This window comes from Platichthys flesus, chromosome 15 (genome assembly GCF_949316205.1).
Source record: "Platichthys flesus chromosome 15, fPlaFle2.1, whole genome shotgun sequence".
NCBI classification, from domain to species: domain Eukaryota; kingdom Metazoa; phylum Chordata; class Actinopteri; order Pleuronectiformes; family Pleuronectidae; genus Platichthys; species Platichthys flesus.
Genome location: NC_084959.1, coordinates 8,912,297 through 8,939,340, shown reverse-complemented (window position 1 = coordinate 8,939,340; position 27,044 = coordinate 8,912,297). Strand labels below are relative to the sequence as shown.

Sequence of the window (27,044 nt, the reverse complement as noted above, 5' to 3'; positions counted from 1 at the left end):
GCAGAGTAAAGGTTTTAAAATGTGATAGTTCACACCTTAGATACAGATACAGAACATCTACATCTGCGCCAGTCAGCAGGGGGGTGCAGGGATTGGGGGGTTGAGGAATGAGGAGAAAGGATAACGTCCTATTAAGTGAGATTTTGTTCAGGCTTTTCCGTGTTGAGAAATAATGAACCTGCTCAGCACGATCTGGAGGAGGCGACAGAAGCCTGTGTTTTAGAGAGGAGGGTTTGTGAATGAGAAGCTGTGAATAGGAAATTTTGCTGGAAAAGTGTTGCAGAGAGAAAAGCTCATCTTTCAACAACTCCTGTGTGGAGATTCTCCTAAACCGGAGCACTCAACCGCCGGCTGCAACACAGGATGTCGTTTACCATTAAATGTGCAGTGTGCAATTTCAACTCAAACAATAAGAATAAACCCCAGCCCGTCCACTCCGCATCGGCCAATCGGCTTGCTCCCTAACTGCAAGGGACACCTAGCCACTCAACAAAATCATGACTGTTTGCTGTCTTGGCTCGAGCTCCCCATTGACATCAGGTCAAGTTGCACTTATATACCTGACGTGACTCAAATCATGTTCATGGTTGAGGTCAACGTTTTATTCAAGTTATGCAGCAAACTGCAATGATCATGATCCCAAGAGCAGACGATTAACCGGCTAACTGGCTAGCATCGTGTTTTTTGTAGTAGGCAGAGCCACGGGGAGTGGATTCAATATTAAAAGTCGACAAAAATGAAACGTCCCGTTACCTTGAAAGGAATTGGGAATTTGTCTGGGTGTGAAGATTGTTGGAAACATTATGGATTATGAAAGTCAACAAAATATATAAAGTACTTTAATGACTTCCATGGTGAAAGTACAATGACATACTCAAGTGCTGCTGTTTAACAGTAGGGATCGGTGGGAGCATCCGTGTGATGGTTTAATGCAACATATAAATGTTCAGAGGTGGAGAAACCCGGTGGAGCAGGTAATGGTGTCAAAAGCATCAGTATGATGATAATAGTGCAGGTATAATCTAAAGGGCTTTAAAGAACGTTTAGAGTTCACTTTAATGTTGCAATTACATTCTTCTACAGTCTTTATCCAATCAACACGTCAATCAACTCGAGCTCTGAAAGCTCCGTCAGTCAGAGTGATGAGTATTATGTGTGTGTGTGTGTGAGTGTGCTTCTGTGTTTATTTATACGTGTCTTCACCCTATTGTTGAACCTAAGGTGTGTGTGAGTAAGAGAGAGAGAGGGAGAGAAAAATGGAGGTAAGAGATGTACGTGTGGGATGTGCAGGTTGGTTGTATTTGTGCTTCACTGTGTTAGTGTGCGTGTGTGCGCGTGAGTGCTTCGGTGCAAGTGTGCGTTTGTGTATGTGTGATGTCCAAGTGCGCAGCTGGAGTGATATTTGGTACTTTCCACATCCAGCTTTCATAAATTACTTGCAGCTGAATATCCTCTGTGCTTTTTTTTGTGTTTCTTTTAGCACATGAGTGTGTGTTAGTCTGTTTTATTATCACATCACACACCCAATTTTCTGGTTTCTGTTGTGTCCGAAACCACATAATTTGTTAGCAGTATAAGTTCATAAATTGTTAGCTGTAAAAATACCAGATGTGAAACTGTCAGGAACAATACTTTCCCCCCGCTCCAAGGAAACATATTGCTTAGGATTATTATTTTATGATTCACATGTGATAAATGCATCAACACAAGAGAAGAGAAGAGATTTGAAGAGAAGAGAAGAGAAGAGTAGAGGAGAGGAGAGGAGAGGAGAGGAGAGGAGGGATTCAGGTGAGAGGAGAGGTAAGTGAAGGAGGAGAGGAGAAAGGGAGCATATGTTAAACCATCCAAAGAAAGAAAGAAAGAAAAAAATAAACCCAGTTATGGTTGAGAGAAACAAAACGACAAAAACAGCTGCCTTACAGTCGGTGGGATATCAACTGTCAGAATTAACTGCCAGTGTCAGATCCACACTGTTTGCATCTCTGGAGACATTTAACCGATGCCAACTCTAATATAACACACACACACGCACACACACGCACAAGGACACGTATACAACAGGATGACTTTGTGTGGTTTGGATCCCTAAGGTCTTAAGTGTCTCCAACGGACTCTTTATTAATAGAACAACATGTTGTCGATGGCTTTGTGTAGATCTGTTGTACGTGTGTGTACTTTGGAGCCAAAAGGTCGGGTTTCTCAAATGATTTATTTCCGCACTGGAACAGAAATAGTTTCAGTATCAGCAGAAAACCATGCAATTGATTAAAAAGGCAACCGTAACAACAGCTTCCAAAACCAAATGCACTCGTCTCCAAACTTCAGGAGGGATAGAAAGAGTTGTAAAGAGCTGCTTGTTTGCATGGATCCTAAATGGACACGCGGAAAAAAGAAAGACTTCTCTCAAGCACAAAATCAACAGTATCTCAACATCCACTGTCCATTGTGCTGAGGAGATAAGACTAATGTGGTATTTTTACTTTATGTATTGAGAAACTACAAGAGGTATTATCTTAAAAAGGGTAAAAAAGTGTCTTTGCTGGTTTCAGACAAACAGAGACAACATTTCCGAGCTAATGGACATTGCACACATGGGTGTCGGTCCTAAAGTGTAGTATGTTTAACAAGTGGCAACCTAAAGCAGATTGTTGGTGCATTGGTCTTGCCATTGTGCGATTGACCAAAGAAAGCTGGTTTGAAGCAATTGTAGCAACATTTCACTATTTAAAGAATAGATTATCAATCTGACCTTACAACATGTGTACACTGCTTGTGACACATCATCCGTCTCTATAATATAAATCCCCCATGGAGCAAGTGAACATTGCCAAGTGCACTTTCTCCGTGTGCTTTAGACCAGGTGCTTAGATTGTTAAAATAGAGCCGTAAGAATTTACAACCGGCCTAGCAGCCCTCTGAGGGTCTGGAGTATTTTGAGCTATATGCTATCATCATGAAGAACATTTATGTATTTCACAGGTGACTCCCCACTAAGAGCTCTTTTTCACGATTGTCCTGGCCAAGAAATGCAGCACCAACAACACTGAGTTACATAAAAATAAATTTAACGGAAACACATTCTGAACAGATTGTCACAAGTTTAAAATACAAGGGGTCACATGGTATGTGTCTCAGACCACTAGTTTCCTGAGGGATGCTCGTGGAAGACTCGCAAACAAAAGGAAAAAACAAAATGGTTCCGTTCCATGTAAGTTTCATGACAGCTTCAAGCATCACTGTTGGAAAACAACTACCAGGGACACGTCAGCCGAGGACTTGGTGACATGAAGCCTGAACCTGTTTCATCTCAACTCAATCTGCCACCCTGCTCCCCATGAAAGCATCCCAGCTTGAACCCCTCCTGCTCTCCTTTACCTCCCCCCTCCTCACGCCTCCCTCTGTTCTGCTCAGCCCCCCCCCCCTCCTCCTTTTCTTAACTACACCTTCTGCCACTTTCATCCAACCCTCCGTTCTTCCATCACTCCTCCTCCACCCCTCGCTCTTCCTTTCAGAGGCCAGCGCTGCCTGCGGATCAATACTCATAGAAGTTTCATGAGGACGGACCCTCCACTCCTGTTTCACAATAAAAATGTGAAGAGAGGAGGGAGACAGAGGAAAGCAGAGGGAGGGGGGGGGGGGGGGTTATGTGCCAAAGAGGCATGGGGAAATCTGGAAAATAATATCGTCTGTGTTGAAGCTGTGTGTTTAAGATTTATTATACAACAGTGACATTTTTCTTGTCATCATTTGGCAGCCTTTAAACAAAAGAGTTCAAGGAAGAGAGGAGAGGGTGGGCAAGGGAGGAAAAAACCCAGAGAGGCCGTGTGGGTGAAAGGACGAAGAGGGCTGATGTAAAAGGAGAAGCAGAGGAGGAGGGGGGGGAGGAGGAGGAGGTGTGGTGAGATCGATTCTCTGGCCAGCCAGCAGTTCAATACCACTGAATTATTGCTTCATTCTTCCCCTTATGAGATGAGATCTCTTTCTCCCCAGCTCCTCTCCTCTCGGCGACTCTCCGTGCGTTTGTGTACGTGTGTATGTACACGTGTGTATCTGAATATGTGTGTCAGTATACGTGTGATCCACTTAGGAGCGGATCAATACTTTACAGTCTGGTTTTAAAAGTCCACCTTTCTTTTGCGACCTGTCTCTCTTCCTTTGTCTTCCCGTCTGTCTCACCCTCCGTACTTCAGTGTTTCAGTGTCTCCTGTTGTGTCGGGAACCGAAAGTAAAATTCCTCATAAAGGAGAGAAAAGTCAAAGAATTTGGAGGCGTATTTAGCTTTTACTAAAACTTCCTTCTCACAGTTGAGGTTTGGATCTTTAAGCACCTGCATTGATGATAAACCGGCTCTTTGTGTCAGTGTCAGAGTGTGTGTGTGTGTTTGTGTGTGTGTGTGGTCATGTGCGTATATAACGTCTCTGTGTGTGAGACGAACTATTGATTGTCACTTTGTAACATTGTGTGTTTATATAGAGTGTGTGATGCAGGGAATGTTAATGTTTCCCAATAGGCAGATGAAGCAGCCATACGGCGCAGCGTGTGTGTATGTGTGTATTAGTGTGTGTGTCTGTGTGTGTGAGTGTAGACTATGTGATAGACCATCTGTTTACCAGACTAGTCACCATCTTTCCCTCATATCTCTCTGATTTACAATTACTTTCAACTCCTGCCCCTGTTTGAAAGTGTGTGTGGTATGTTGTGTAAGACATGACTCTAAGCAAGTGTTGCTTTGTGTGTCTTTACATCTGTGTGTGCGTGTGTGTTGTTGCACAATCGCGTGTGTTCTCTCTTGAGCGTGTTTAATTGCTCCGTCCTTACACCCAGAGGCAACCACAGCTTGAGCACCAAGAACCCGCGACGGCCAATCAGCTTTCATCACCAGCGACCTTTCACCAGGGACTTCCAGGACCAAGTCGACCTTGAGGCGGGGTCAGGCAACCGCAGTAACGGATCACGTTTCCTGGGTCACATGTTGAAGCGATCAGCCAATCGCGAGGTCACGGGGGGTCACTGCCGCCCAATAGGAAAAGCAGTTAGACGCCAGACGGACCAATTACCAGTGGGCTGGCCTCAGGGTCAGACCAAAAATGTTTTGACTGAAGAATATTAAAGGAAGAACTCAGAGTATTCTGTAGAAAGAACTTATTTAACAATTGACACAATGATTTTATTTAATGTGCTAAATGTTGTTTTGTTTGACTGCACTTTTCACAAAACCACTTAGCAATGAGCTCAGGAACCATACGTCCTCGTCTAGTCAGCCAATGTCTTCTTCTTAGATTTTCATATTGTTATTATTGAATTCATGTATGCAACCTGTAGCTGAAGGTGATTTTATTGCCATTTATAGACGCAAACTCCTGAAAATGTCCAGAAAAATTGGGTGTGGAACTTTTTCCAGAGTTTGCCTTTCACTATTGAAGAAGGCAGCAGGAGATTCTGAGGCTCAGACATGTTCACAACAACAGCTGAATGTGTGGAGCACTGAGGCGTGCAGGAGACAGGGACCTGACATAAATGCTGCTGTAAAGATCACATCTTTTTCGTTACAGCACACCGGCGTAAAACATCAGCGCAAAAATCTTTCCAATCTCATTTAAAAGTTTCAGGGGAAAATATCAGAATTTGGGTGCATGTCGTGGAAGCAGCTTACGTTACAACTTCCTTTCCTTTATTCTGAATGACTGTAGCTGAAACACAAAACTCAACATTTCCTCTGCGTTCTCAACAGGAAATATTAAAACTTTCCCGAACCTGACACTGACTGTAAAACTGACAATTTATTCAGGCCAAGTTTTTTTTCTATTTTCATCATCATTGATCAGGCTTAAATCCTCATCTTTATCTTTGGTTAATTACCAAGGTCATTAAATGTCTCGTACCTCTAATAATTCATCGAGCAGCTGCTTTATTTGTCTGTCTCTCTCTCTCTCTCTGTGAATGCCGTCATCGTTACGGTGTGATGGAGCCATGTTGAGCAGATCAATACCAGACATCGCATCACCTCAATCCATTTCCACATGTTGTGTATGTGCGAATAAAATGAGCAAACACACACTTACACAAACGCGCGTTTTTGTCCTTTCTCTCCTCTGAGACATGCTCGAGATCTTGGACTTAGCAGGAAAACACTCGGTCACAGTCAAGAATCCGGTCAGAAATCAGACACACTTTTCCAACATTGGTTATTTGTGTGTGTTTGTGTGTGTGTGTTCGATGTGTGTGTTAGTAAACTGGGTGTTCTGGATGATTTCACTAATGACTTCAGTATGGAGCGCTATAAAGAGCAGACTGTTTAATTGTAGCTGGTTTTAACGAGCCTCTGATTATGGCAACATTCTAACGAGTGTGGGTTGTTAATGGTGACTAATCTGCAGTCATTAGTTCAACACTGTCTGGCCTGAGAGTGAACTGCAACTCATGGATGCTACACACACTCACACACACACACACACACACACACAGACAGGAGAAGGCTATTACATATGCAAACAAACATTTCACAAACAATGAAAAATGAAACCTGCTCTTGAGAAACAAGAAGAAAAATACATCCATATATTTATGTGGAGAGAATGTATATGTATGTGCTTTCACCATTTGTGTGTGCGTTTGAGAGTGTGTGTATGTGAGTTTGTCAGAGTGTGTGTGTGTGTACAGTGCACATACCTGTATAAATGAACCTTCCTGGTGTGCCCTTGCAGAACTGTTTAGATTTGTAAGACAGAGTGACCTCGACGACCCCGGGAATGTGTCTGGGAGGCGTCTGCACCCGGATGGCGTGCGGCGTGATCAACTGCAGGAAGAACGTGGCGACCAAGAGTCAGTGAACAAACACACATCAGAAATAAACCTACATCTTAAGTTCTGATGTGATTTTGTTGAATTGTGTCATATTAAAACACCTCTGCATAGAAACAACCAGGAATCATTTAAAACTTTGAATCTGAATTGGATCCAGTTTTGATCACTGCAATAAGTGATAATCTTTAAGGATGCTCTTCATAAACGTGCTTCCTGGAGCTCCACTCTTAAATTTTTTTAAGGTTGTGGGTTGAGATTATAGCATTTCCACTCGTTAATGTGGTGAAAGGCATCGCTTGCTGAGTTGTATTTACGTTTGGATTTGGTGCATGTTTGCATTTAATTTGATTTACAGATCCTGCATGTGAATTTAATGTTTACAGCAAACAAACAGTTTTATGTTGTTTTAGCTAGAACTTACCTACTTCTATATCTATTGTAGAATTCATTTGAAATTGTGTACATATTTATCAATTTAAATCTTTTCAATAGCAAAAAATATGTGTCTCATAATCTTATGTGAAATGGAAAAAATGTTTGCAATACCACAAAAATGAAAATAAGCTTCAATTAATTTCTGAATACAGATGGAAATGTATATTTAGGTTGGGCCACTCAGGGCAAACCATTTAGCTTCATATTTGTAGGGATGTTTCTCAAAAGTTCTTTTTAGTATTTGGCTAAATATGTGTGGGAAGGAGGAAGAGATAGAGATTAAAAACAAAAATTGGCACACATAACCAATCACTTTCCACTAAAAAATTTCAAAACTGTTTCTCGCCTCGGAAACAATAACGAGGTTTGAGTGCAAATTAAAAATTTGGTTGGCCATTAGGAGCCAGTCTGAGGAATGCCAAGAGAGCTGAGTCAGTTTGAACTGAACTGAACTGAGACTCTGTACACATGTTAGTGTGTGTAAGTGTGGCTCTCAACACTGTAAACAAACCCCTCAGCTCTTAACACACACACACACACAAACTCATCCACGTATGCCAGCATGTACACACACTTAGTGTTGTTGTTGGAAAGGAGCCATGGTCGCTCGGCGCACACGGTGAGTGGAGTCAGAAGACAAATAAACATTCTGTAGAGGAGTGGCGTTGGGGGAAAGTATGATAGTGAGCCCTGTATGTGTGTGTGTGTGTAAGTGTGTGTAAGTGTGTGTTTTTGCGAGCATTAAGCCGATGGCTATCAAAATCTGCTGATTGGATCAGTATTCCAGAGAGAAAGAGACAGAGGGAGTGTGGGTGAGAGAGGGGCTGCAGTTGCTTGTTGGTGGGGACTCATTAGAGCCACACACACACACACACACACACACACGATCATACACAGTTAAGAGCCTGACCATGAGGAAAAGTATGTTTTCATATTGAATTACTTCCAACGGTCGGAGGGCAAAAGCACACAGTGGAGGGGCTGAAACAACACGGAGACTGGAGGCTGATTGCTGGCAAACTCACCTCGCTCCAAACCAGCATGGTACCGAAAATGACTTGGAGACCATCGAAGAAGTTGTCTCCAATGATGATGACTGTAGCGCCCCCCGTGGTCCAGCCCTCACTGGGACTGATAGCTTTAATGCAAGGAGCTGCTCCTAGGGCGAAGTGGAGGATTAGAGAGGAGAGGGGGGAAAGTAAAAAAAAATCGAATTAACATACTATTTGAGATGCATTTGAACTCAACAGTTGTTAAGTAAAACCCACAAAATCAACATTCACTCGACGCTTGTTTCCATTAAACGCCAGAAAGTTGCTAAACAAGATGGGAAATCTGACCTGAAGTCTGCAACATCTCCAGTTCATATTTTATCATGCTACGCCCACGATGATTAACACACACCACTGCTAAACACTGCTATTCAAAGATTTTCAACTTATACTTAAGTAGAAAAGATTCCTCATGTAAATATCAGCAAAAAGATTACATAAATGAAGCAAGTAACTTGGGAGGTTTTATTTTTAATTTTAAAACATTAAATCCATTTTTTAAGATATTTTTGGAAGATAAAAAGTAGTTTTCAGACATAAGAAGTTTGCTTTTCTCTGATAAAGAATGCAGAAGGAGATTGTGCGGAGCAGGTAAATGTGTGGATCCGTTGACTTTTACTTTCTCACACTCAGGATCATCTCAGTGTGCTTAAGTTAGAAAAGGACCCGCTTACTGTGGGAAGACCAGGAAAATAAATGTTCATGCTCTGTCATAGTGTGTATAACACATTTTAAAATGCGATATGATATTCAAGCATCATCTTGACAGCATATCTTTGCGTCCTTTTGGGTTTATGTATTGTCCCACATGCCGCCTCTGTGAGACAGACTGATGCCAGATTACCACAGATCCTTTAAAATAATAACTTGACGTGGATAAAAACACACAAACAGAAGGTTGAGTGTGTGTCATGGCATGTCTAACAGACAGGGTACACTCGGCTTTATGTCACTTCAATATTGTCTGAATAAGCTCATATTATTCAATTCAATATCACAACAACAAAAGCTTGTCTGTCAAAAACCAACACTTGTCTTTGTGTGTTTGTGTGTGTGTGTGTGTGCGTGTGTGTGTGTGTATGTGTGTGTGTGTGTGTGTGATTATCAGTATTCAGCTGAAACACAACAACACCTCTTAGTCTGGGTTTATTTATGAAAAAGAAGCATAATTACATTAGACCAGTGTGTGATTGTGTGTGTGTTTGTGTGATTTTGTGTGTGTGTGTGTGTGTGTGTGGTAAGTTGGATTAGCCAGATGGAGGGGCAGGAATCACCTGATAGGATTAAACCATCAACCATCTGGTGGCCATGCTGCTCACACTCACACATTATCATGGACACACACACACACATGTTCACACACACAAACACACACTCACAAACACATACACACAAACGCAGACACAAACTCTCTTGTGTTACCGTGGTCTAGGTAAGACTGCGTTCCTTCCACGGGGTCGAGTCTGCGGGCCCGTCGGCCATGTTTGGAGTTGTTGTGCACAAACATGTTGTCGGACACGGACAGGACATGTCCCTCCACGCTCACCGTGGTCGATACCACCACCTGGACAGAAGCAGGGGATGGGGATTGGGCGAAAAGGGGGATTAGTGGTTGGGGGGAAAGGAAAGTGAGGAGGTGGAAGTGGAAGAAGAAAGAGGTAAGAATGAAAAAGGGGGGAGGAGGAGAGCGAGAGCAAAGGGGGGAAATGAAAAGCAAAAATGAGTAATTACAAAGTTGGGATCATTGTAAGGAGGAGTTAAAATCATGAAACTGTGAAAAGCTCTTTAAGTGTAACCGGTTATCACAGCTATTACCACCAGCCTCAACACACACAGTGTGTGTGTGGGTGTGTGCTTGTGGGTGTGTGTGGGTGTGTGGTGTCTATCCTCCTCTGTTCAATAGTTCCTGATGGGTCCGGCCCTTAATTATCTCCCAAGGAAACAGAGCTGTCTTCTTTGGTTCCACTACAATAGAGCTGCACAATTAGAGGCGCAGATACTGTCACACACTCGCTACTGTACGACTCTGTCTCGCTGTCCTGTCTCACACACACACACACACTCACACTCACTCACACACACACACTCACACGCACACCAGCAGAAATACATACTCTCACACACGCGTGCCCTGGTAATAAATCCATGAGTATCTCTTGGGCGTCCACCATCTCCACTCCAGCTAAAGTGGTGTCTTCCTGATTGTATTCTGGCTGTGAAGACGAGGAAATAATAGAGACTGCACCACACTAAATCTTAATCACAACCTCACGTCCTTTCTTTCTTTCTCACTTACTTCTCCAACTCCCTGCTTGTGTGTGTATATTTATGTTCTGACTAGTCAGGGTCGGGACCTCATGTTTCCTGTGAAGGCGCTGATAGCTTATTTACTTACATAGGAAAACACACACACACATATATACACACACATTCCATTGTTTGTGTTACTCCAACCATAAAGGTATGTGTGTTATTATGACTTACGGGGAAGAGAAAGAGGGATAAGCTTGACAAACTAAACAGAAGAACAGAATCACAAGGATTGTGGTTTCTACCTGGAACCTCCTCATGTCCCGTGGGTTTCCCGCATTCTTCAAACAGTTCTGGTTGCACTTCAGGAAAAACTTGAGGAAGAATCTATGGAAACAGAGAGGGAAGGTAAAATTTGAGGGTTAATATTTTCACATCAGACCACCTTACTACATTCCTTCAGGAAATGTGATTTCAAGCCCAGTTTCCAGCATTCACTGCAGACAGATCCCCAAATACAGACACAGAAATGAATATTTCATACTTTTTCGAAATTTAAAATGAATTTCCTCGTGGGTAGGTGAGACTTTTTTTCGTGACTGCTTAAGAATCCAAATGAACACAGATGAAGGTGAATAAAACAGGAACGTCTGACAAAACCAGTGAATAGGTTGTGATATTCAGACCTGAACACCAGAAAATGTACGGACCCAGTTTTCTGGAGTTTCACATATGAAGATCGCAGCAGGAAAATGTCTGTGTTCACAACAACAGAAAATGTCCAGAACATTACGACGAGTGTTTGACTCTGCGTAGAGCGGCAGTATTCAGAACGTGAAGTTTAATTTACGTTGTGGAAATCACGTGTTTTTGTTTACAGCACATCTACAGCGGCATCGTCCCTTATCACTAAAAGCTCTCGAATCTCATAGCCGCTCCAAGTTTCCATCTTTGTCTGCATCTTTTACGTATATGGCACGTGTTTTTCATCCCGAGATATTTATTTTTTAAACTTATTTTAAGTTTCGTGTCAGTTATGTATTAGAAACACAATCAAAGTGCCCGCCTACTCGGTTTGAATATTTTCCGGAAATCTTCCTGCTGCATTCTCACTCGGGCTCACTCGGGCATTTCAGTTTGGGTCCGGCAGGAAAGTTCCAGAAAAAAGTCCAGAGCAACTGACTCGGACTGTGTCCTCTCACAGCCCCTTTCGGGAAAATGTGCAGAGTTCAGTCCATGTCGGAAAGCCGCCTTTATAATTGTGAGGCAATTTAAGTTTGAGGAAAATCTTAGGTTTCACATCCGGTTATATACTTTTGAAAATCCCAACTTCAACTATGCTGCCTTTTGTCTTTCCTGTTCAACGTGAACTTTTTCCATGATATGATTGAGAAACAGTTTGAAAAACAACTTTCAGGATGTGGTGGTAGTGTTTTCTTTCTGCTAAACCCTGATGTAATTTCTTTCAATAAGGGGAACTATGTTGACACTGGTTGTTTTAAACAGGACCATATGTCAGGAATCTTTACTACAGAAGGAATCAAACACACAGATGGCCATCGCCAGCAAACAAACACATCCAGGTTGTGTTTTGGTGCGAGCCAGCTGGCCGGCCTGGCAGGACCAACATGGCAAAACCACACAAAAAAAAAACAGAGACGCACACATGTTCATATGTTTGTGACATCTGTGTGTTACCGTTCAATAAAAGTCATAATGTAATTCAAGCCCAATGCAAGATAAAACTGTCTCTGCACTGCACACAAAGTTTGACATGACATGTCTTTCTTCTGCTTGTAAATAAACAACCTCATCTTCTCTATAGAGTTGTATGAAGTTTCTTTTCAATTCAATATGTCTGTCAGCAGAATTACTTAAAAGCTATTGGACTGATTCCATGAAAATTTGGTGGCGGGATGAGGCACGATGCAAGGAAGATTGCATTTTTCCACTTTCTTTAAAATGGCGAAATAGGGCGTTAGCATTATGGCAGAGGTATTCACTCTCCAGTTACCGCTTCCACTTTATATTATCTTTAATTAGAGTGCTATCTTCATCTTAATTTAACAAAATTGGGTAGTTCATTTATCTGAGCTTTTCCCAAGTCTGCATCACCTCTGTTCTCTTGTGGCTGAGCCTGGTGCTCCTCTGTTCATAAGATGACAGCTCTTGAACTGGACCACCAGAACAAATCAGAGGTGTGCGCTTACAGTATATATATATATATGTGTGTGTGTGTGTGTACGAGCATGCACTGCGCATGTGAGTGTGTGTGTGTAAGTGTGTGATGGTGCAGCACAGCCCAGTGGCAGGTCTGAGTGTAAAACTCTGCGTTAACGAGCTCAGGCTTCGTTAGAACACCAGCACTGGGATTCTGCATGCCTAATTATCTTGACCCCTCACCCCCGGGTGACAGCCTATCACAGCAGAGGACAGCAACGGTGACCCCTGCTGACCTCCCACTGTCTAGTCCTTCTCACAACACTAGCATAGCGTTAACACGACCACCTCAGCTGACCCTCCCCTGTATATCTCTGTGTAGAGGAGGTGGCCGGGAAGATCACACACTCCCCTGCTCATCTGCCTGAAATTTGAATAGACTGAAGCGGTGTTGGGAAAAAAAATTCACATCCCAAGTATCTCAAATAAAAGTCCTACGTTTAAATCTATTGATTAACTTGTTATTTGTGTGAAGGTAAAATTACTTGTTATCAAGCGTGGGGAACCTCCAAGCCACAAAATAATTAATATCTACTCAATAATTCTTGTTTTTCTTTAACAGAAAATAACTTAACATGAATAAAAGGGTGGTCCCTTTCGGCTGTATGCCTGTTCAGGTCATTGTCAGTGTGAAGGAAACGGCAATGGTTTTTTCAATATAATCAGTGAACCTTGTTTGAATTTTTAAACTCAGATCTACGATGAAACAACAGAGCTAACGTAAAACAACAAGCCAAGATTGTGTGAAGGATCATTGCTTAACTTGATATGAGGGAGGGAATATTGTCTTTGCAAATCATGCACAGCTCGACCAAACTAGAGGATTTGTTTGAGCAAATAGCTGCAGGAAACGAATCAAGCTAACAGATGGGCATCGCCATTATCATCATCATCATCATCATCATCACTATCATCTGACATCAGACACCTTGCCGAGGAGAGGTCAGTGTTATATATGATATGTATCAATAATTTAGTGTGGCTTCCAAAGAATTCTATAAAATCTGAAATGACCCTTGACAGAAAAATCTTCCCTTCTCCTGATTTACATGACAGTTAGCGAAATTTAAAAATATAGATATACAGATGCCCTGAGATGAAGTACTAGATTCTGTACAAGGAGATAAATATTTGAAATAGTATATCCCTACAATCATTGAAATCATTGAAATCAGCATTGTCAACATCAGCTAGTGAGCTTCTTCTGCTCAGCTTACCACACTGTTACCAGCACTTAACCCTTTGTATATTTTACTTGCTTGAATCACAGAAACCTGTAAACACAGTTTCCACCTCCTCCATCGGTCGACAAGAAAGTCTAATCTTTACTGCTGCATCACTGAGAAGATTTAAACATTTAATCATCACCTAAATCATCTGATGCATCCACTCATTTCTCCCTCTCAGTGTATTCACACACCGAATCATTTCAGCCAATCATTGGCTTGTTTCGCTGGTGAGCTGATGATCTCGCTCATTATTTCTCATATTTCCGTGTCTACTGCCCGACTCCTACGTTTCCTCTCCCTGCATGCCAGCGGAACATATTCTTCATTTCCATGCAGTGCCTGTGCGTTCCCTCTTCCCCCGTCACTTGACCCCATCTGGCCTAATCAACTCTACTACAAAAAGCCTTGCAGCTAAATGCACACGAGGCACCTGGTGTGAATTGATTGGCCGGTCCAGTCGCTGGTCATTAAGAGGCCTCCAATTAAACCGACCAATTATAAGAGCCTGAATGACTCTGGGGGAGGGGAGCACTCTCCCCTCTCCCCCTCCGTCCCCTTCCCTCTCTCGGAGGCGCGATCATGTTCAAGTGATATCAGCGCTGTTGACCTTTGCTATATTGCAAGTACTGCACTCAGAGAACTGACCCAACACCAGCCCTGCATGCTGCAAACACACACACACGCACACGCACACGCACACACACACACACACACACACACACACACACACACACACACACACACACACACACACACATTTGGGTGAGTTGTTGCTGACAGGTGGGAAAATGTGCAGGGAGTCAGTTAGTGACTGACAAACGAAACAACAGATCTGTGCTTCTCTGTCTCCTCTCCATCTCCCTGCTTTCTTTAGATGTCTTATTGCAACCGCCTGCCAAGTTACTTGGCAGAGCTTTCTGACAGAATCGTTGAAAGTTAAAATCGTATAAGAAAAAAATTAAGATGGCAGGCGACAAACGAGGAGGAAAGAGGCTTTTAGATAATTGCCTCTTATTATTGTTTCTTCTACCTTTTTGCACGAGTTTCATTTTTTTCTATATGTTGCCTCACTTATCACAGATACAGACCGGAGACATGAGAAATAAGGAAATGCAACAGTTCTGTTTGAGTTGAACCAGCTACACTTACCTATAGTAACTTAGATAAGGAAGGCAAAGGCCCGGTTTAAAAATTTCACATTAACACAACATGTGTATTTAGAGTGGACTACCATCTTTCTACACCACAAATATGTTGCCATTGAGCATAATCCAGCCAGCGATGACGTCACCTACGAAATGTGCAGTGTTTGCTGTTACAGTAAAGTTGTATAGAAACATGATTTGTTGGCATCGCCACACTGCGATGCTGTGTGTTGTTTAGCCTCTAAACCAGAGTAATGCAGCAAACCACCCCTGCATGCTGTTTTTTTCTTAGCCTGTTAGCCATGGCGTAGTAGTGAACAGCACAGTGACATCCATTATTCAGAGGCTGAGATGGCAATTATGGCTCAGAGCACAACTGACATTAATATTTAATATATTGGGCTAACACAGACCTGGAGAGAGAGACAGGAAGTGACAGAGCGATGTGATGGAGGGGGCGTTGGGATGCGGAGAGAGAGTCACACTGCAGGGATGGGGAGGGGGACAGAGCGAGTGTATACGAAGAAGAAACAAATGGTGGAGCGGGAGAATGGAGAAAAGAGGATTGTGGGAGTTTTGTCTCGAGCGCTCTCCTGTCATTTAAACAGTCACAATGCCAACAGGGCAAGGGTGACATCCGGGGGAATTCCAGCTTTGTGTGTGAGTGTGTGAATCAGCGTGGATGTCTAAGACTGAGTGCCTGTGTCCGTTTTATTCCCTAAAGACTCGCTGTTTTACAGAGCCAAGAAAAACAATGCTGCCTTGGAAGCAAAAAAAAGAACCCAACAAAAATCTCTCCAAAGCAAAGTTGTTGCTGACAGGTGGAGGAATCGCAGCGAGTCAGTTAGTGCAGACAGACGGAACCACAGATCAGTGCCTCTGTCTCCGTGCTTCCTTTAGATGTCTTACTTCACCTGCCTGCCAAGTGTGTTGGCAAAGCTTTCTGACAGAATGACGTTTTTTCACGTTTTTCCTCCGCGTGCGTGCAAGTGAAACGACTTGCTTAACGCCCGTGTACCTGTCTTCACGGCCCGTAACCGATCTGTTAGTGGTGGCCTGCTTCACAGAACCATTCAGCACTGTTTGCAAACAAGATACTTAAATATAATTACTGTAAATACCATGGAATATCACTATCCCTTAACAATACTGCAATAATCACAGCAGTAGTGACCAGCTTCACGCTTTTCCCTCTCGTCTGTCATTTCAAATAGCTAATCCAGCTGATATGTGCCGAGTGACTTTCCCCCTCAGTCTGTTGATCTGTCAGACATCAACTTCCTGTTTCCTGTTTACACTGAGTTCTTGTTATTGTTCAGTGTTATGACATCAGATAGCGTTGCCGCGCCCCACGCCTGCGATTGAAGCAGTCAAACAGTAGGAAAAACAAGGATGTGGAATACTATTCGGCTCTTATCACAATAGTAATAATGTGATAATCTATTGCTTCCTGCCGGGGGGGGGGGGGGGAATGCTTGTTTTTACTCTGCCCTGTAGTGTCTTGGCCAAAATCAGTACAGCAGAGATAACGCTAGTGAGATTGCAAGTTCATTTGGATCATTAGATACAGACCAGAGATCTTCTGAGGAATAAACTGATAAACTGAGGAATCGTCTAGTTTGTATCCTGACCAGATTTAAAAACCAGAGAGATTTAAAAAACAGGAGGAAGCAGTGAGATGAGGAGGAATCTGAGGAGGAGGTTGAATTCATTTTACTTGGAAAGACGACTGGAAATCCACTTTAGTCTTGGTTAAAAAATGTGTGACTTTTATCAAGTCTTACATAACCTGGAAACTACTCTGTTACTGCCAAAATAAAAAAAATATTAAGCTCTAATCTGTATGATGGCTCCAGACTGAAGGGAAACAAAACTTGGTTGTGTTTGACAGTAAAGAAATGTGAAGGAATTATCAAATGTCAAATATTTGGAGATGAAGCTTGTAAAAGGATTTATTAGTGATGACAATCATTATCTGTCAGCTAACTTAGATTCAGCTTTAAAAGAGCCATCATATGATCCAAGGACAACAAAACCTTTAAATCAAGATATGTAACATTTCTGTTGTCTTAAGTTTGTCTTTCACATATGAACAACACAAAAGGAGATTGTCCAGGTTCACAACTGGAAAATCTCCGGAATGTCCAGGGGATGGGGTGGCATGTGGGTACAGCGCGCAGGAGGCGGGACAGGAAGTGTAAATTCCCAAGTTGTTGTTTACAGCACATCAACTGCCATCGGCTCTTATCAAAAAAAGCTCTTGAATCTCATTGTCTTCTTCATCGTGTACGACAACTCTTTTTCCAACCTGAGATATTTACATTAAATTGTGTGTGTGTATTTGAAACGTCATCGACACACATCCAATTGTGGTGAATTTTCTGGAAGGTTTCCTGTTGTATTATCCCATGGCACAATCGAATGTTTTCCAGGCACTTACTCTGAGGGGCCGGCAGGAAAAGTTCCAGAAAATGTCCTGACCGACTAACTCAGATATTTGCGTTCCCACAGACGGCCATTACTGAATTCAGTGCATGTCTGAGATCAGCAAATTAAATAAATGAAAGAGGGTGTGAGAGTAAAACAATGGACCTGGGAAGATATCCATGTGCGTACATAAGGTAACAGAATCATGAGAACTGTGGAAGACGAGTGGCGAGAATAAGAATCCGAGACACGGAGGAGAAGGTGCGAGTAACGAAGGGAGAGAGAGAGAGTGGTCGGGAGCTAAATGAAGTGCGAACGAAAGAAAAAAGCCAGTGGAGGAGGAAGGGAAGAGACGGAGGGAGGGAGGGAGGAAATTCGTGGGAATGGGAAAAAGAGTCATGCGAGGGAACAAGACTTAAGAGAACTGAGCAGAGCCGAGCGAAGCGGAGTTATTTTACATAATGGTGGTTGATATGCATAGAGGTAATTGATAGTTGAGCCGCAGCCCAAAACACACCCAGCTAGCTGTCAATCACAGCTCATGTCCCTGGAGATATGCTAATGATGATGATGATGGGGGGGCTTAGCTTCATATTGCTATCATTACTATTAATGCTGTCATTGTTGTCATCGCTGGATATTTAAATGACAGAGAAGGCCAGGGTGGTGATAGCCAGGATGTATGAAGTCTATGTCTGCCAGGGCTAAGATGAAGTGAGTATTAATAACTTGTACAGCAGAGGTATGGGCCATTACAAGTGTCATTACATCATTGCTACATGTAACTGTGACACGGATGTCATCACTTTGTGACATGGCAACACAATGTTGCTGAGAGTGACACATAATCATTAACCGTTGGCCATGAGCAGTAGCTGTTTCACCGAGAGATCTGGATCTGGGATTTAAACGCCAACACGCTGATGTAGTGAAAACTATTTTCTAGAGCAGAATCCATGCAATAGTAGACTGTACTGAGCCAGAGACTTTATGTGCATTGCATATGTTTCACATATTGGTTAGTAAACATTGGACCTGCAACACAAACAAGCAACTTATGCAACCTGGAAAATCTGCAAACATCCCAAGCCACTAGATTGGCACTCAGCGGAGTGCTTAACACCGCCAAGCCCCAACAGTCCTGCACAGGATTGTCTAGTTCTTACAGTAGAAATATAAAGGAAATATTCCTTTCATTAATTCCCAAGAAACTGACAGATCTGAATCCACGCCCAAAATTCTCCATATTCATTTGGCTTTATTTCTAAAGCAGTAAAATATGTAAAACCCAAGGATGCAGGATATGTTCCTGCATCGACAGTGTCTCAGCTGCTCATCTGTGGTAGGTGCAGGTTGGTAGTTATAAATGTTACCATACAACAGCAGGGAAAATCTATTCCCCCATTGAAAAAGTTTGAAATCAAATAGATTCATATCTGACACCTCTTCAAAACTGGGATACTCCCAACGTCTGAGGGATCCCAAAACCCGCACTGGGCCTCACTAACAACTTATCCTGGACTCTTTGACACCGTGAGGCCCCTTTTCAGAGGACGTGATAAGATTCAACACAATGTGAGGTCTCAGTCACAGGAGGCAGAGGAACAGTGAGCAGGTGAGGGCCAAGATGAGGGGCTAGACCGACTTCAAGGGAGGGGTGGGGAGATTGCTGTGGTGTATATTTTAAAGGTTGAAGGCAAACTGTTGAATTATAGATGAGAGATTGATTTGGGAGGAGGAGAGGAGGAGGGAAAAGGAGGAGAGAAGAGGTGGAAGGAGGGACAGAGAGAGCGGGGAGAGAGGCAAGGCGGGGGAGTAAGTGAATGCGGGGGGCAGCTAAAGGATTGCTAGCGCTGAGCCGTACACACACACACACACACACACACATACACAATCACACACAAACACACACACACACACACACACACACACACACAGACACACACATCAAATTGATCTGAAGCTCAGCCTTGCTATTCCTCTTACCTCTCAAAAACTTAAAGAGTCTCTGTTTTCCTTTTTCCTATCGCAGAGATACAAAGCCAATATATCAGCATTAAAAATTGTCATAACGCCACTAAACCTCTAATGGTTTGACCACTGGACACCGCTGTTAACATCCTGTCTCCTCTACCAGTGGTTACTGATGGTTTCTTTTAACCTTGACCACAATCGTCTCCTGACATTAGCTGAGAAGCTGCACATGCCTAAACCCAAACCTTCAGCTTAGAACTGGCAGATGGCTACACACTAACTGTGGTATGTACAAATGTGTTTGTATCTGTGCATTGGCTGCGGCTCAGGATGTAGAGCGGGTCGTCCCCTAACCAGAAAGTCGGCAGTTTGATCCCCAGATCATCCAGTCTGCAACCAAAGTGACCTTGGGCAAGATACTGAACCCTCTTGCCCCGTTGCCATCCTGGTGTGATTGGAATGTGTATGTGTGTGTGTGTGTGTGTGTGTGTGTGAATGGCCTACTTTTACTGTAAAGCAATTTAAGTGCAGAACCAGAAAAGTGCATTATAGGTGTAGTTGATTCATCATATACAGAGAATGTAGTAGGTTAAAGATGTAGCATTTGTTTTACTGTGTGTGTGTGTCAGTTTGTTTAAGCGTCAGTGTGTGTACATCACCAGGGGACTATGTGTGTCCTCCGTCCTGTTTTATTTAGACAACATCTAGGTTGGATGAAATATTTAAAAACCCCAGTGTGATCCGGACTCAGACTGTTCACTCAGACTGACCCATTTAACATGAACTGCCACTGAATGCAGCGGCGGCACAGTGGTAATTTGGTTAGCACAGCAAGAAGGTTTCCCCGTTTAAATCCCAGGCCGGGGTTCTGAGTTTTTCTGTGTCTGCGAGGGGTTTTCTCCAGCTTCTCCCAACAGTCCAAAGAAATACAGATTTATGTTGGATTGATTGAGACTGTCAATTGACTGCATAGGTGTGAATGGTTGTTTGTTGACCTGGCAGCCTCTCACCCGATGTCAGCCGGGACTGGCTCCCGACCCTCAAAGGATAAACAGTATAGATATTGAATGGATGCTACAGGTTGCTTCAGCCCTTCTCGTCTTCTATTTGAGTCTTTTTGGACAGAGGTGCTGATTTCTATACTCGAAATAATAAATCATGGCATGGTATAACTAACCGATTTGTTTTTTGTCTTCTGACGAACAACAGAAGCCAAAGCTGTGCAGAGCAGAGTGGAGGACTTGCTCTTAAAGGTTTATTTTTGGAGGACGTCAACCTAAAGGTCAATTTGTGACCCAAGCAGAAAGATCATAGCAAGTGAGATAGCAACAAGGTGCGAGGAGTCAGGAGACGAGGAGGTGAAGGAGATGTATGGGGGGGGAGGTTGGAGGATTTAACTGGAGGTTTCTCAAACTAATTATACACTGTCGAGATCCTCACCTGTTCACGCACGCACACACAAGTCCACACAAACACACACATAAACTGCCCGTGTGGCACGCATATGGCTCACCCGGCCCAAATAAGGAAATATGCATACATTACCATAACTAATGCAAGAACCACTCCATTTAATATGCTAATTCACTGAAATATTACTGAGCGCCGTCTGTTGTAAATGAATAAATTTGAATTGCAATTAGAATAATCCTTTATAATTAATGAAAACTGTCAATTTTGGTTCAGAAGTAATTTGATTAACGGGTTGATGGGGCACCAATTAAGTGGAGGAGGTGAGTGGAGGATGAAGAGAAGAGAAGAGAAGGGAAGAAGAGAAGAGGGATGACAGGCCCTTCAAATAATCCGTCCCTTCTCATGTGTAATGAGAGATTAAGCTAAAATGATGTATCGCTCCTTTAAAGACATTAATTGTAAAACAAAGCAGCGCACTTCTCTTACCTTTGTAGATAACACAGCAGCACCAGCAGAACAGGAGGAGGCATGAAAGAGAGGAGAGAGGGAGGAGGGATGATTAGACAGTGGACATAAACCAAATCCACAACATTTCCTCTGATAAGTGTTCAAGGCAGAGTTCAGGCGACATACAGAGCCGCTGATACATCTAATTTTCTTGATGTTAAAAATACAATTCCTGTGTTTCAGAATGTAGTGTTCTTTTTACAGTGAGGACAAAAACACAATACGAGAGAAAGGAGAGCATTAAGGGAAGCATGTCCCAAATCCAGAAATGCAACAAAACACGTACAAATGAGATGAGTGGTCTAGGACAGAACGTGGAGAGATGGGCTTGATTTAACCTTTGCTGCAACTTTTTATACTTGTTCAAGTGAGAGAGGAACCATTTCGATTGTGTGGGTTTTTAAATAATGTCTGTTTGGAATTTAATGCTCTGGCTTTTATGGAGATGTGATGACCCCCACAGTATTCTTAGAGAGATCTCATCATATTCTAAGGCCCTTTAGTGATTCATTGCTGGTATGTGGTGCTATGAAAGTGTATGTTATGATTCTGTTTTAGGGGAAAGAAATTATCTTTGTATGACTACAGGATAAATGTGTATTTTTTGGGGTAAGTTGGTCAACGGCACTATTATTGTGGTACAGATATATCACCAAACTTTAGCAAAAATATAACAACATTTTCTTTACTTTAAAATCAAAATACAGATTAGATAACTGGTATATATGCACAGTCACTGTAAGTTAGACTCTCCCTCAGGAGCAGTTCTAGTAAACATTTTCTTGTTTGTGTTTTTGTGTTTCTGGATCCGGGGTGTGTTTCCCTGAACGTCTGTGCTCTCTCTCTCTCTTTCTCTCTATCTCTCTCTCTCTTGTATGTGATTTGTCCCTTGGAGCCACCGTAGGTTTCAGCAGTGCTATTCTGCAGTAATGGTGGTGTTTGTTCTCTAATTCACAAGCACCTCCTACCACTAATTAACCCTCACCATCTTGCTGTTATTAGCTAATTACAAGACTGGACACATGCCCAGATAATTAAAGCTATTAAGTTTGTGTGTGTGTGTGTTTGCTGTGTGTGTGTGTGTGTCTGTGTGTGTGTAGAGGAGGGTTTCTACATACAGGCATTCGAGGAGTTAATGTTTTAATGACAGAATATAACAGGGACCTGCATTGCAACAGACCACGTGGTGCACCCCCCCCCCCCCATCCCTCTTCCTCTACAAAAACCCCACCGCTCCCTCTTTTCCCATATCAATACCCAAGGTCACTATGTGCAGCTGAATCATATGTTTCACTAAAGTTGCTGTGTGTTAATAATATTTCAACAGAGTTGCAGGAAAAAAGCTTCTAATTTAGCTCATTTAGTCAACACTGTCATCCATCATGGTGGAACCACAAAAGACCCCCCCGACTCTCTGCTGTTTTTTCTTCTTTGCTCTTCTCTCCTCACGTCACTTTCTCCTCCTCTCATCTCCCCTCCTCTACGGTGCCGCCTCCCCTCCTCATTCATTCTCACTCGTTTCCTCTCCCTCCTCCCCTCATCCCATCCTCCGCTCCCCTCTGCCTATACCTCTCCTCTTTCTTCTCTTAATCATTCCCCTTAAAGACAGATTACATCCCTTCCTCTCCTTTCCTTTCCTTTGCCTCCCCTTCATTAGAGGAGCGTGTTTTTCTTCATTTGTGCTCTCTAATCCTCTCTTTATACATCTGCATATTCATTGCCTTGTTTTGTTTTGAATATTCAATAACCAATTAACATGCTGTTTATGAATAATTAATGCTTATTATTCTCTCCCTTTTCAAATTTTTAATAATTAAAATCTATAAATCTAAAAACAAAGCAGCACATTTTTTTCTACAAACTTTCGATTTGAGTGTCACCTCACGTGTGTGTGTATGTATGTATGTGTGTGTGTGTGTGAGAGTGTGTGCACTGTGCTGACAGACTCAGGAACTCTCTCTTTCATCTGCCAACAGTCTATCCTCCTGCCACCCAACCAAGGTGTGTTTGTGTGTGTGTGTTTGTGTGTGTGTGTTTGTGTGTGTGTGTGTGTGTGTGTGTGTGTGTGTGTGTGTGTGTGTGTGTGTGTGTGTCTGTGTGTGTGAGTGTGTGTGTGTGTGTAAGTGTGCGTATGTTCACCCTCATGAATAAATGAACTTGTTAAAGAGAGATGAAGGGGAAGACGGAGACAGGTTTTGCTGTCCTATTCAAAACTACCTGATCTGGCACAACGCTTAGCATGCAGGAACACACTCATACACACACACACACACACACACACACACACACACACACACACACATGCTCACATACATAACATGCTAAATCGTGGGCTGCATCGCCAACAATATAGAACTAGACATTAAAATTAGTTTCTAAAAAAGAGCAAGTGAGAGCAAAGGGAGAAATTAAGAAGAAGAGGCGGGAGAATGCGGGAGACAGAGAGAAAGATGCTACCTGGTCCTTTAGTCTTATAAATACAGCTGCCATCACAACAGGCATCATTCCTTTTAATCAGTGTCGCTGCTGTGATCAAAGAAATACCACCTCCTCAGAAAGAGACAGCGAGAGACAAAGTACAATGGAAGACTCCTCACTGTGTGTGTAGGTGTGTGTGTAAGTGTGTGTGTGTGTGCGTGTGTGTGAGAGAGAGAGAGAGAGAGTGACAGAAACGTTATCTAGTGCCTGAACAACAGCAAAGCCATCATGTCTACACGCTGTCACATAAGTGAGGTCTTGCATTACAGTCAGACTTACGCCTCCCAAACTGTGATTTCGCTTCCTCTCTCAAACACACACACATGCACACCCACGTACACACAACATACCGCGCTGACAACTGTCAAACACTCACCTCCCAACTGGGGTGTAGGTAATTAACCAGACAAAACAACTCACAACACCTCACAGATCAAGAGCGCCGAGGAAGAAGTACAAGGACGACAAAAACACAAGAAAGAAACGAGAAGAAACGAGACGCGCTGACTACAAAACAAAGCTCGCGCTCCTGAAGAAGGAGCTCCACTCAGAGCGACATGCAGACGACGAGATAATGATGAAAATAGACATAACTCTGCACTCCTCCAGTTATCTATCCCTCTCCTCTCCTCACTTTGTGTTGTTTGGCATCACGTCTACTGGAATGGTCACATTCAAATAGGATCACAACCGTTATCCGATATTTATCCTTTAAAAGTGCTGCATCACCAATAAAAAAAACATCTCTACTTAAATTCCCAATGCTTATCTTATTACCTCACATTGTGTCCATGTTGTGTATATATGGATTTGTCATTTAGATGAGATTTGGTGTTAATCATTAGTTGAGCTTTACAACACATAGAGAGCCTGACAGAGCACAAACAGAGGTACCACCATTTGTTCTTGTTGGGGGAAAGTTCAATTAAGTGATAATTACAGAAGTGAGTGGAAAAATAATGGGGGAGTCTGATGTTTGCTCCCTCGTAGCCAACCGCTACTCAACCTCGAGACAGACAGGAGACATAAGTACTGTGGCCACATGGGGATGTACAATGTTATGTTTTTCGGAGACTGTCCATTAAAGAATGTCATAGTTTGGTTGCGTAAGCAGCTTATTACAGTGCATTGTTACGTTTCATCGTGAAGCAACCTCTAGTGGTCGCCTGAGTCAACATCAGTTGTTTTAGCAATTGCGCCAAAATTACATGTTTATGAAAATGTGACGAAGACCTCTAGTGACCAGAGTGAATATGACGGGAGTAAAGCAGGAAGTGAGGTGACGTTGTTATGGAGTGACCAATCCATGCAGGGATTCGACTTTGAGACGGATGTAGTAACTGTTGTTACTTTAACGTAACGTTGTTGTTTTGTTATTATAAACGAAAATTATTCATTTTAACCCAAACCTTTACCATAGCACTGTCACTTAATAACTGCAGAAACATCCAGTTATTCCATTTCAACAGATAGCGAAGCTCCATTCAGCCCCCGGCCTGTTCACTGCAGATATTTTGACTTGTTGTAGTAAGTAAAGCAGAGCAGATAATAATTACAGTAATAATGGCTCTGTTATATAGAAGTGTCACAATAAGTCGTGACAGTGTGACAGTGAGCCAGCATGAAAACACCAGGATCCTGAAACTGCAGCAGCTAAATGGAATTCAACCATAATTAATATTTACACCTGTGCTTTATACACCATGACTTTCTTTCTTTCAATTAATAATTAAAAAATAATTGACCCACTTTAATTAGAGCCTTCGCTCAACTAACAGTCTCCCTCCCACACCTTTGCTCTCCATCATCGACAGATGTTACCGCGATGACAAATATCACCGTGGATACTTGTGAGTGTGTGTGTGTGTTAAGATGCGTGTTCGCTTCTGACTCGCTGAATAACACCAGCGCAACTTCCTGCTTTGCCAAGTCTCCGAGTGTAAAGGAATGACAGAGCGTTAACCACTAATTAGCTCCCACTCAGAAGAGCTAAGACGGTACCGGCAGCGTGTGTACGATTATTTTTAAATCGTACTCTGTTTAATCTCCCTGTTGTTTCATATTTGTTCCAGTCATTATGTGATCAAAGCCATTAACATGTTTATGGTGTGGCTCTTTCATGTTGCAATAAAACACACTGAAGAAACTCACAGACAGTCATAAGGCCATAAAATATGAATGCTAGCCCGAAAGACGGGGAGGAAGTGTGTGTGTGTACATATATATATGTGTGTGCTTTAGGACGAGGTTGGAAATGGTTGCTGGTGTATGGGGGGGGGGGGTGTATATGAATGAGAATAAAATATGTTTCAACCTGATGAAACTCTAAGATGATATAGGAATGTGGAGGACAGGGGGCATTTGCGTAGCTAAGGTTTTTTTTTGCACAAACACACACACACACATATGTGGACACAACAGACATACACATATGGAAAATACATATACAGAGGCAGTAGCTGTTAAATTATTCAGCGTACACAAACACACACTGGAGGCAAGGTGAGGGTAAAAGCACAGCTAAGCTAACAAGCATGGCGAGTGGCCCGCAGTGTCAACAACCAATCAGGATGGAGCGCAGTGGCCAGAAAGAGAGATGTGACCCCCGCTGACCCCAGACTCTAATGATTTATAAACATGACTGGGAAATGTGTGTGTGCGTGTGTATACATACTTTTGTGTGTGTGTGTGTGTGCATGTGCATGAACCCTGAAGCTATTTAAATGTGGAGATGAATTCTTATTTATTCACACAGAATAAGAGTGAATGTGAAGACCCCAAGGGTAAGGTTCAAAACAATACAGAGCGAGAAAGAGAGAGAGCAAGAGAGAGAGAGAGGGAGAGAGAGAGAGAGTGAGAGAGAGAGAGAGGCAAATCTAGATACAAGAAAGAAAGTGAAAAACAACGATTAGAAAAAGACAGCGAGAGAGATGGAGAAGGAAAATGATAAAAGAAGGAGAAAGAGAGGGAAAAGTGATGGAAGTTTAAAGAGGTAAAGCTGCACTCAGATCACGTAGGGAGAGAAGGTTAGAGGGGCGTAAAATACCCTCTTCTGCGATCCTAAGGGGGACACACACGCACACACATATACACCCACACAACCACACACA

The 27,044-nt window shown here is 42.7% G+C and overlaps 1 protein-coding gene across 1 annotated transcript in view; it reads right to left on the bottom strand.

Annotated features, from left to right (window-relative positions):
- The window catches only part of LOC133970063 (transcription factor COE1-A-like), a 94,490-nt gene that overhangs the window by 16,086 nt on the left and 51,360 nt on the right, over positions 1-27,044 (bottom strand). Inside the window, exons 7-10 of the mRNA XM_062406880.1 lie at positions 10,847-10,928; positions 9,714-9,855; positions 8,265-8,398; positions 6,670-6,796 (exon numbers count right to left, since the gene is read on the bottom strand). Coding sequence (XP_062262864.1) covers positions 6,670-6,796; positions 8,265-8,398; positions 9,714-9,855; positions 10,847-10,928 — 485 coding nt within the window. The remainder of the gene's footprint in view (positions 1-6,669; positions 6,797-8,264; positions 8,399-9,713; positions 9,856-10,846; positions 10,929-27,044) is intronic.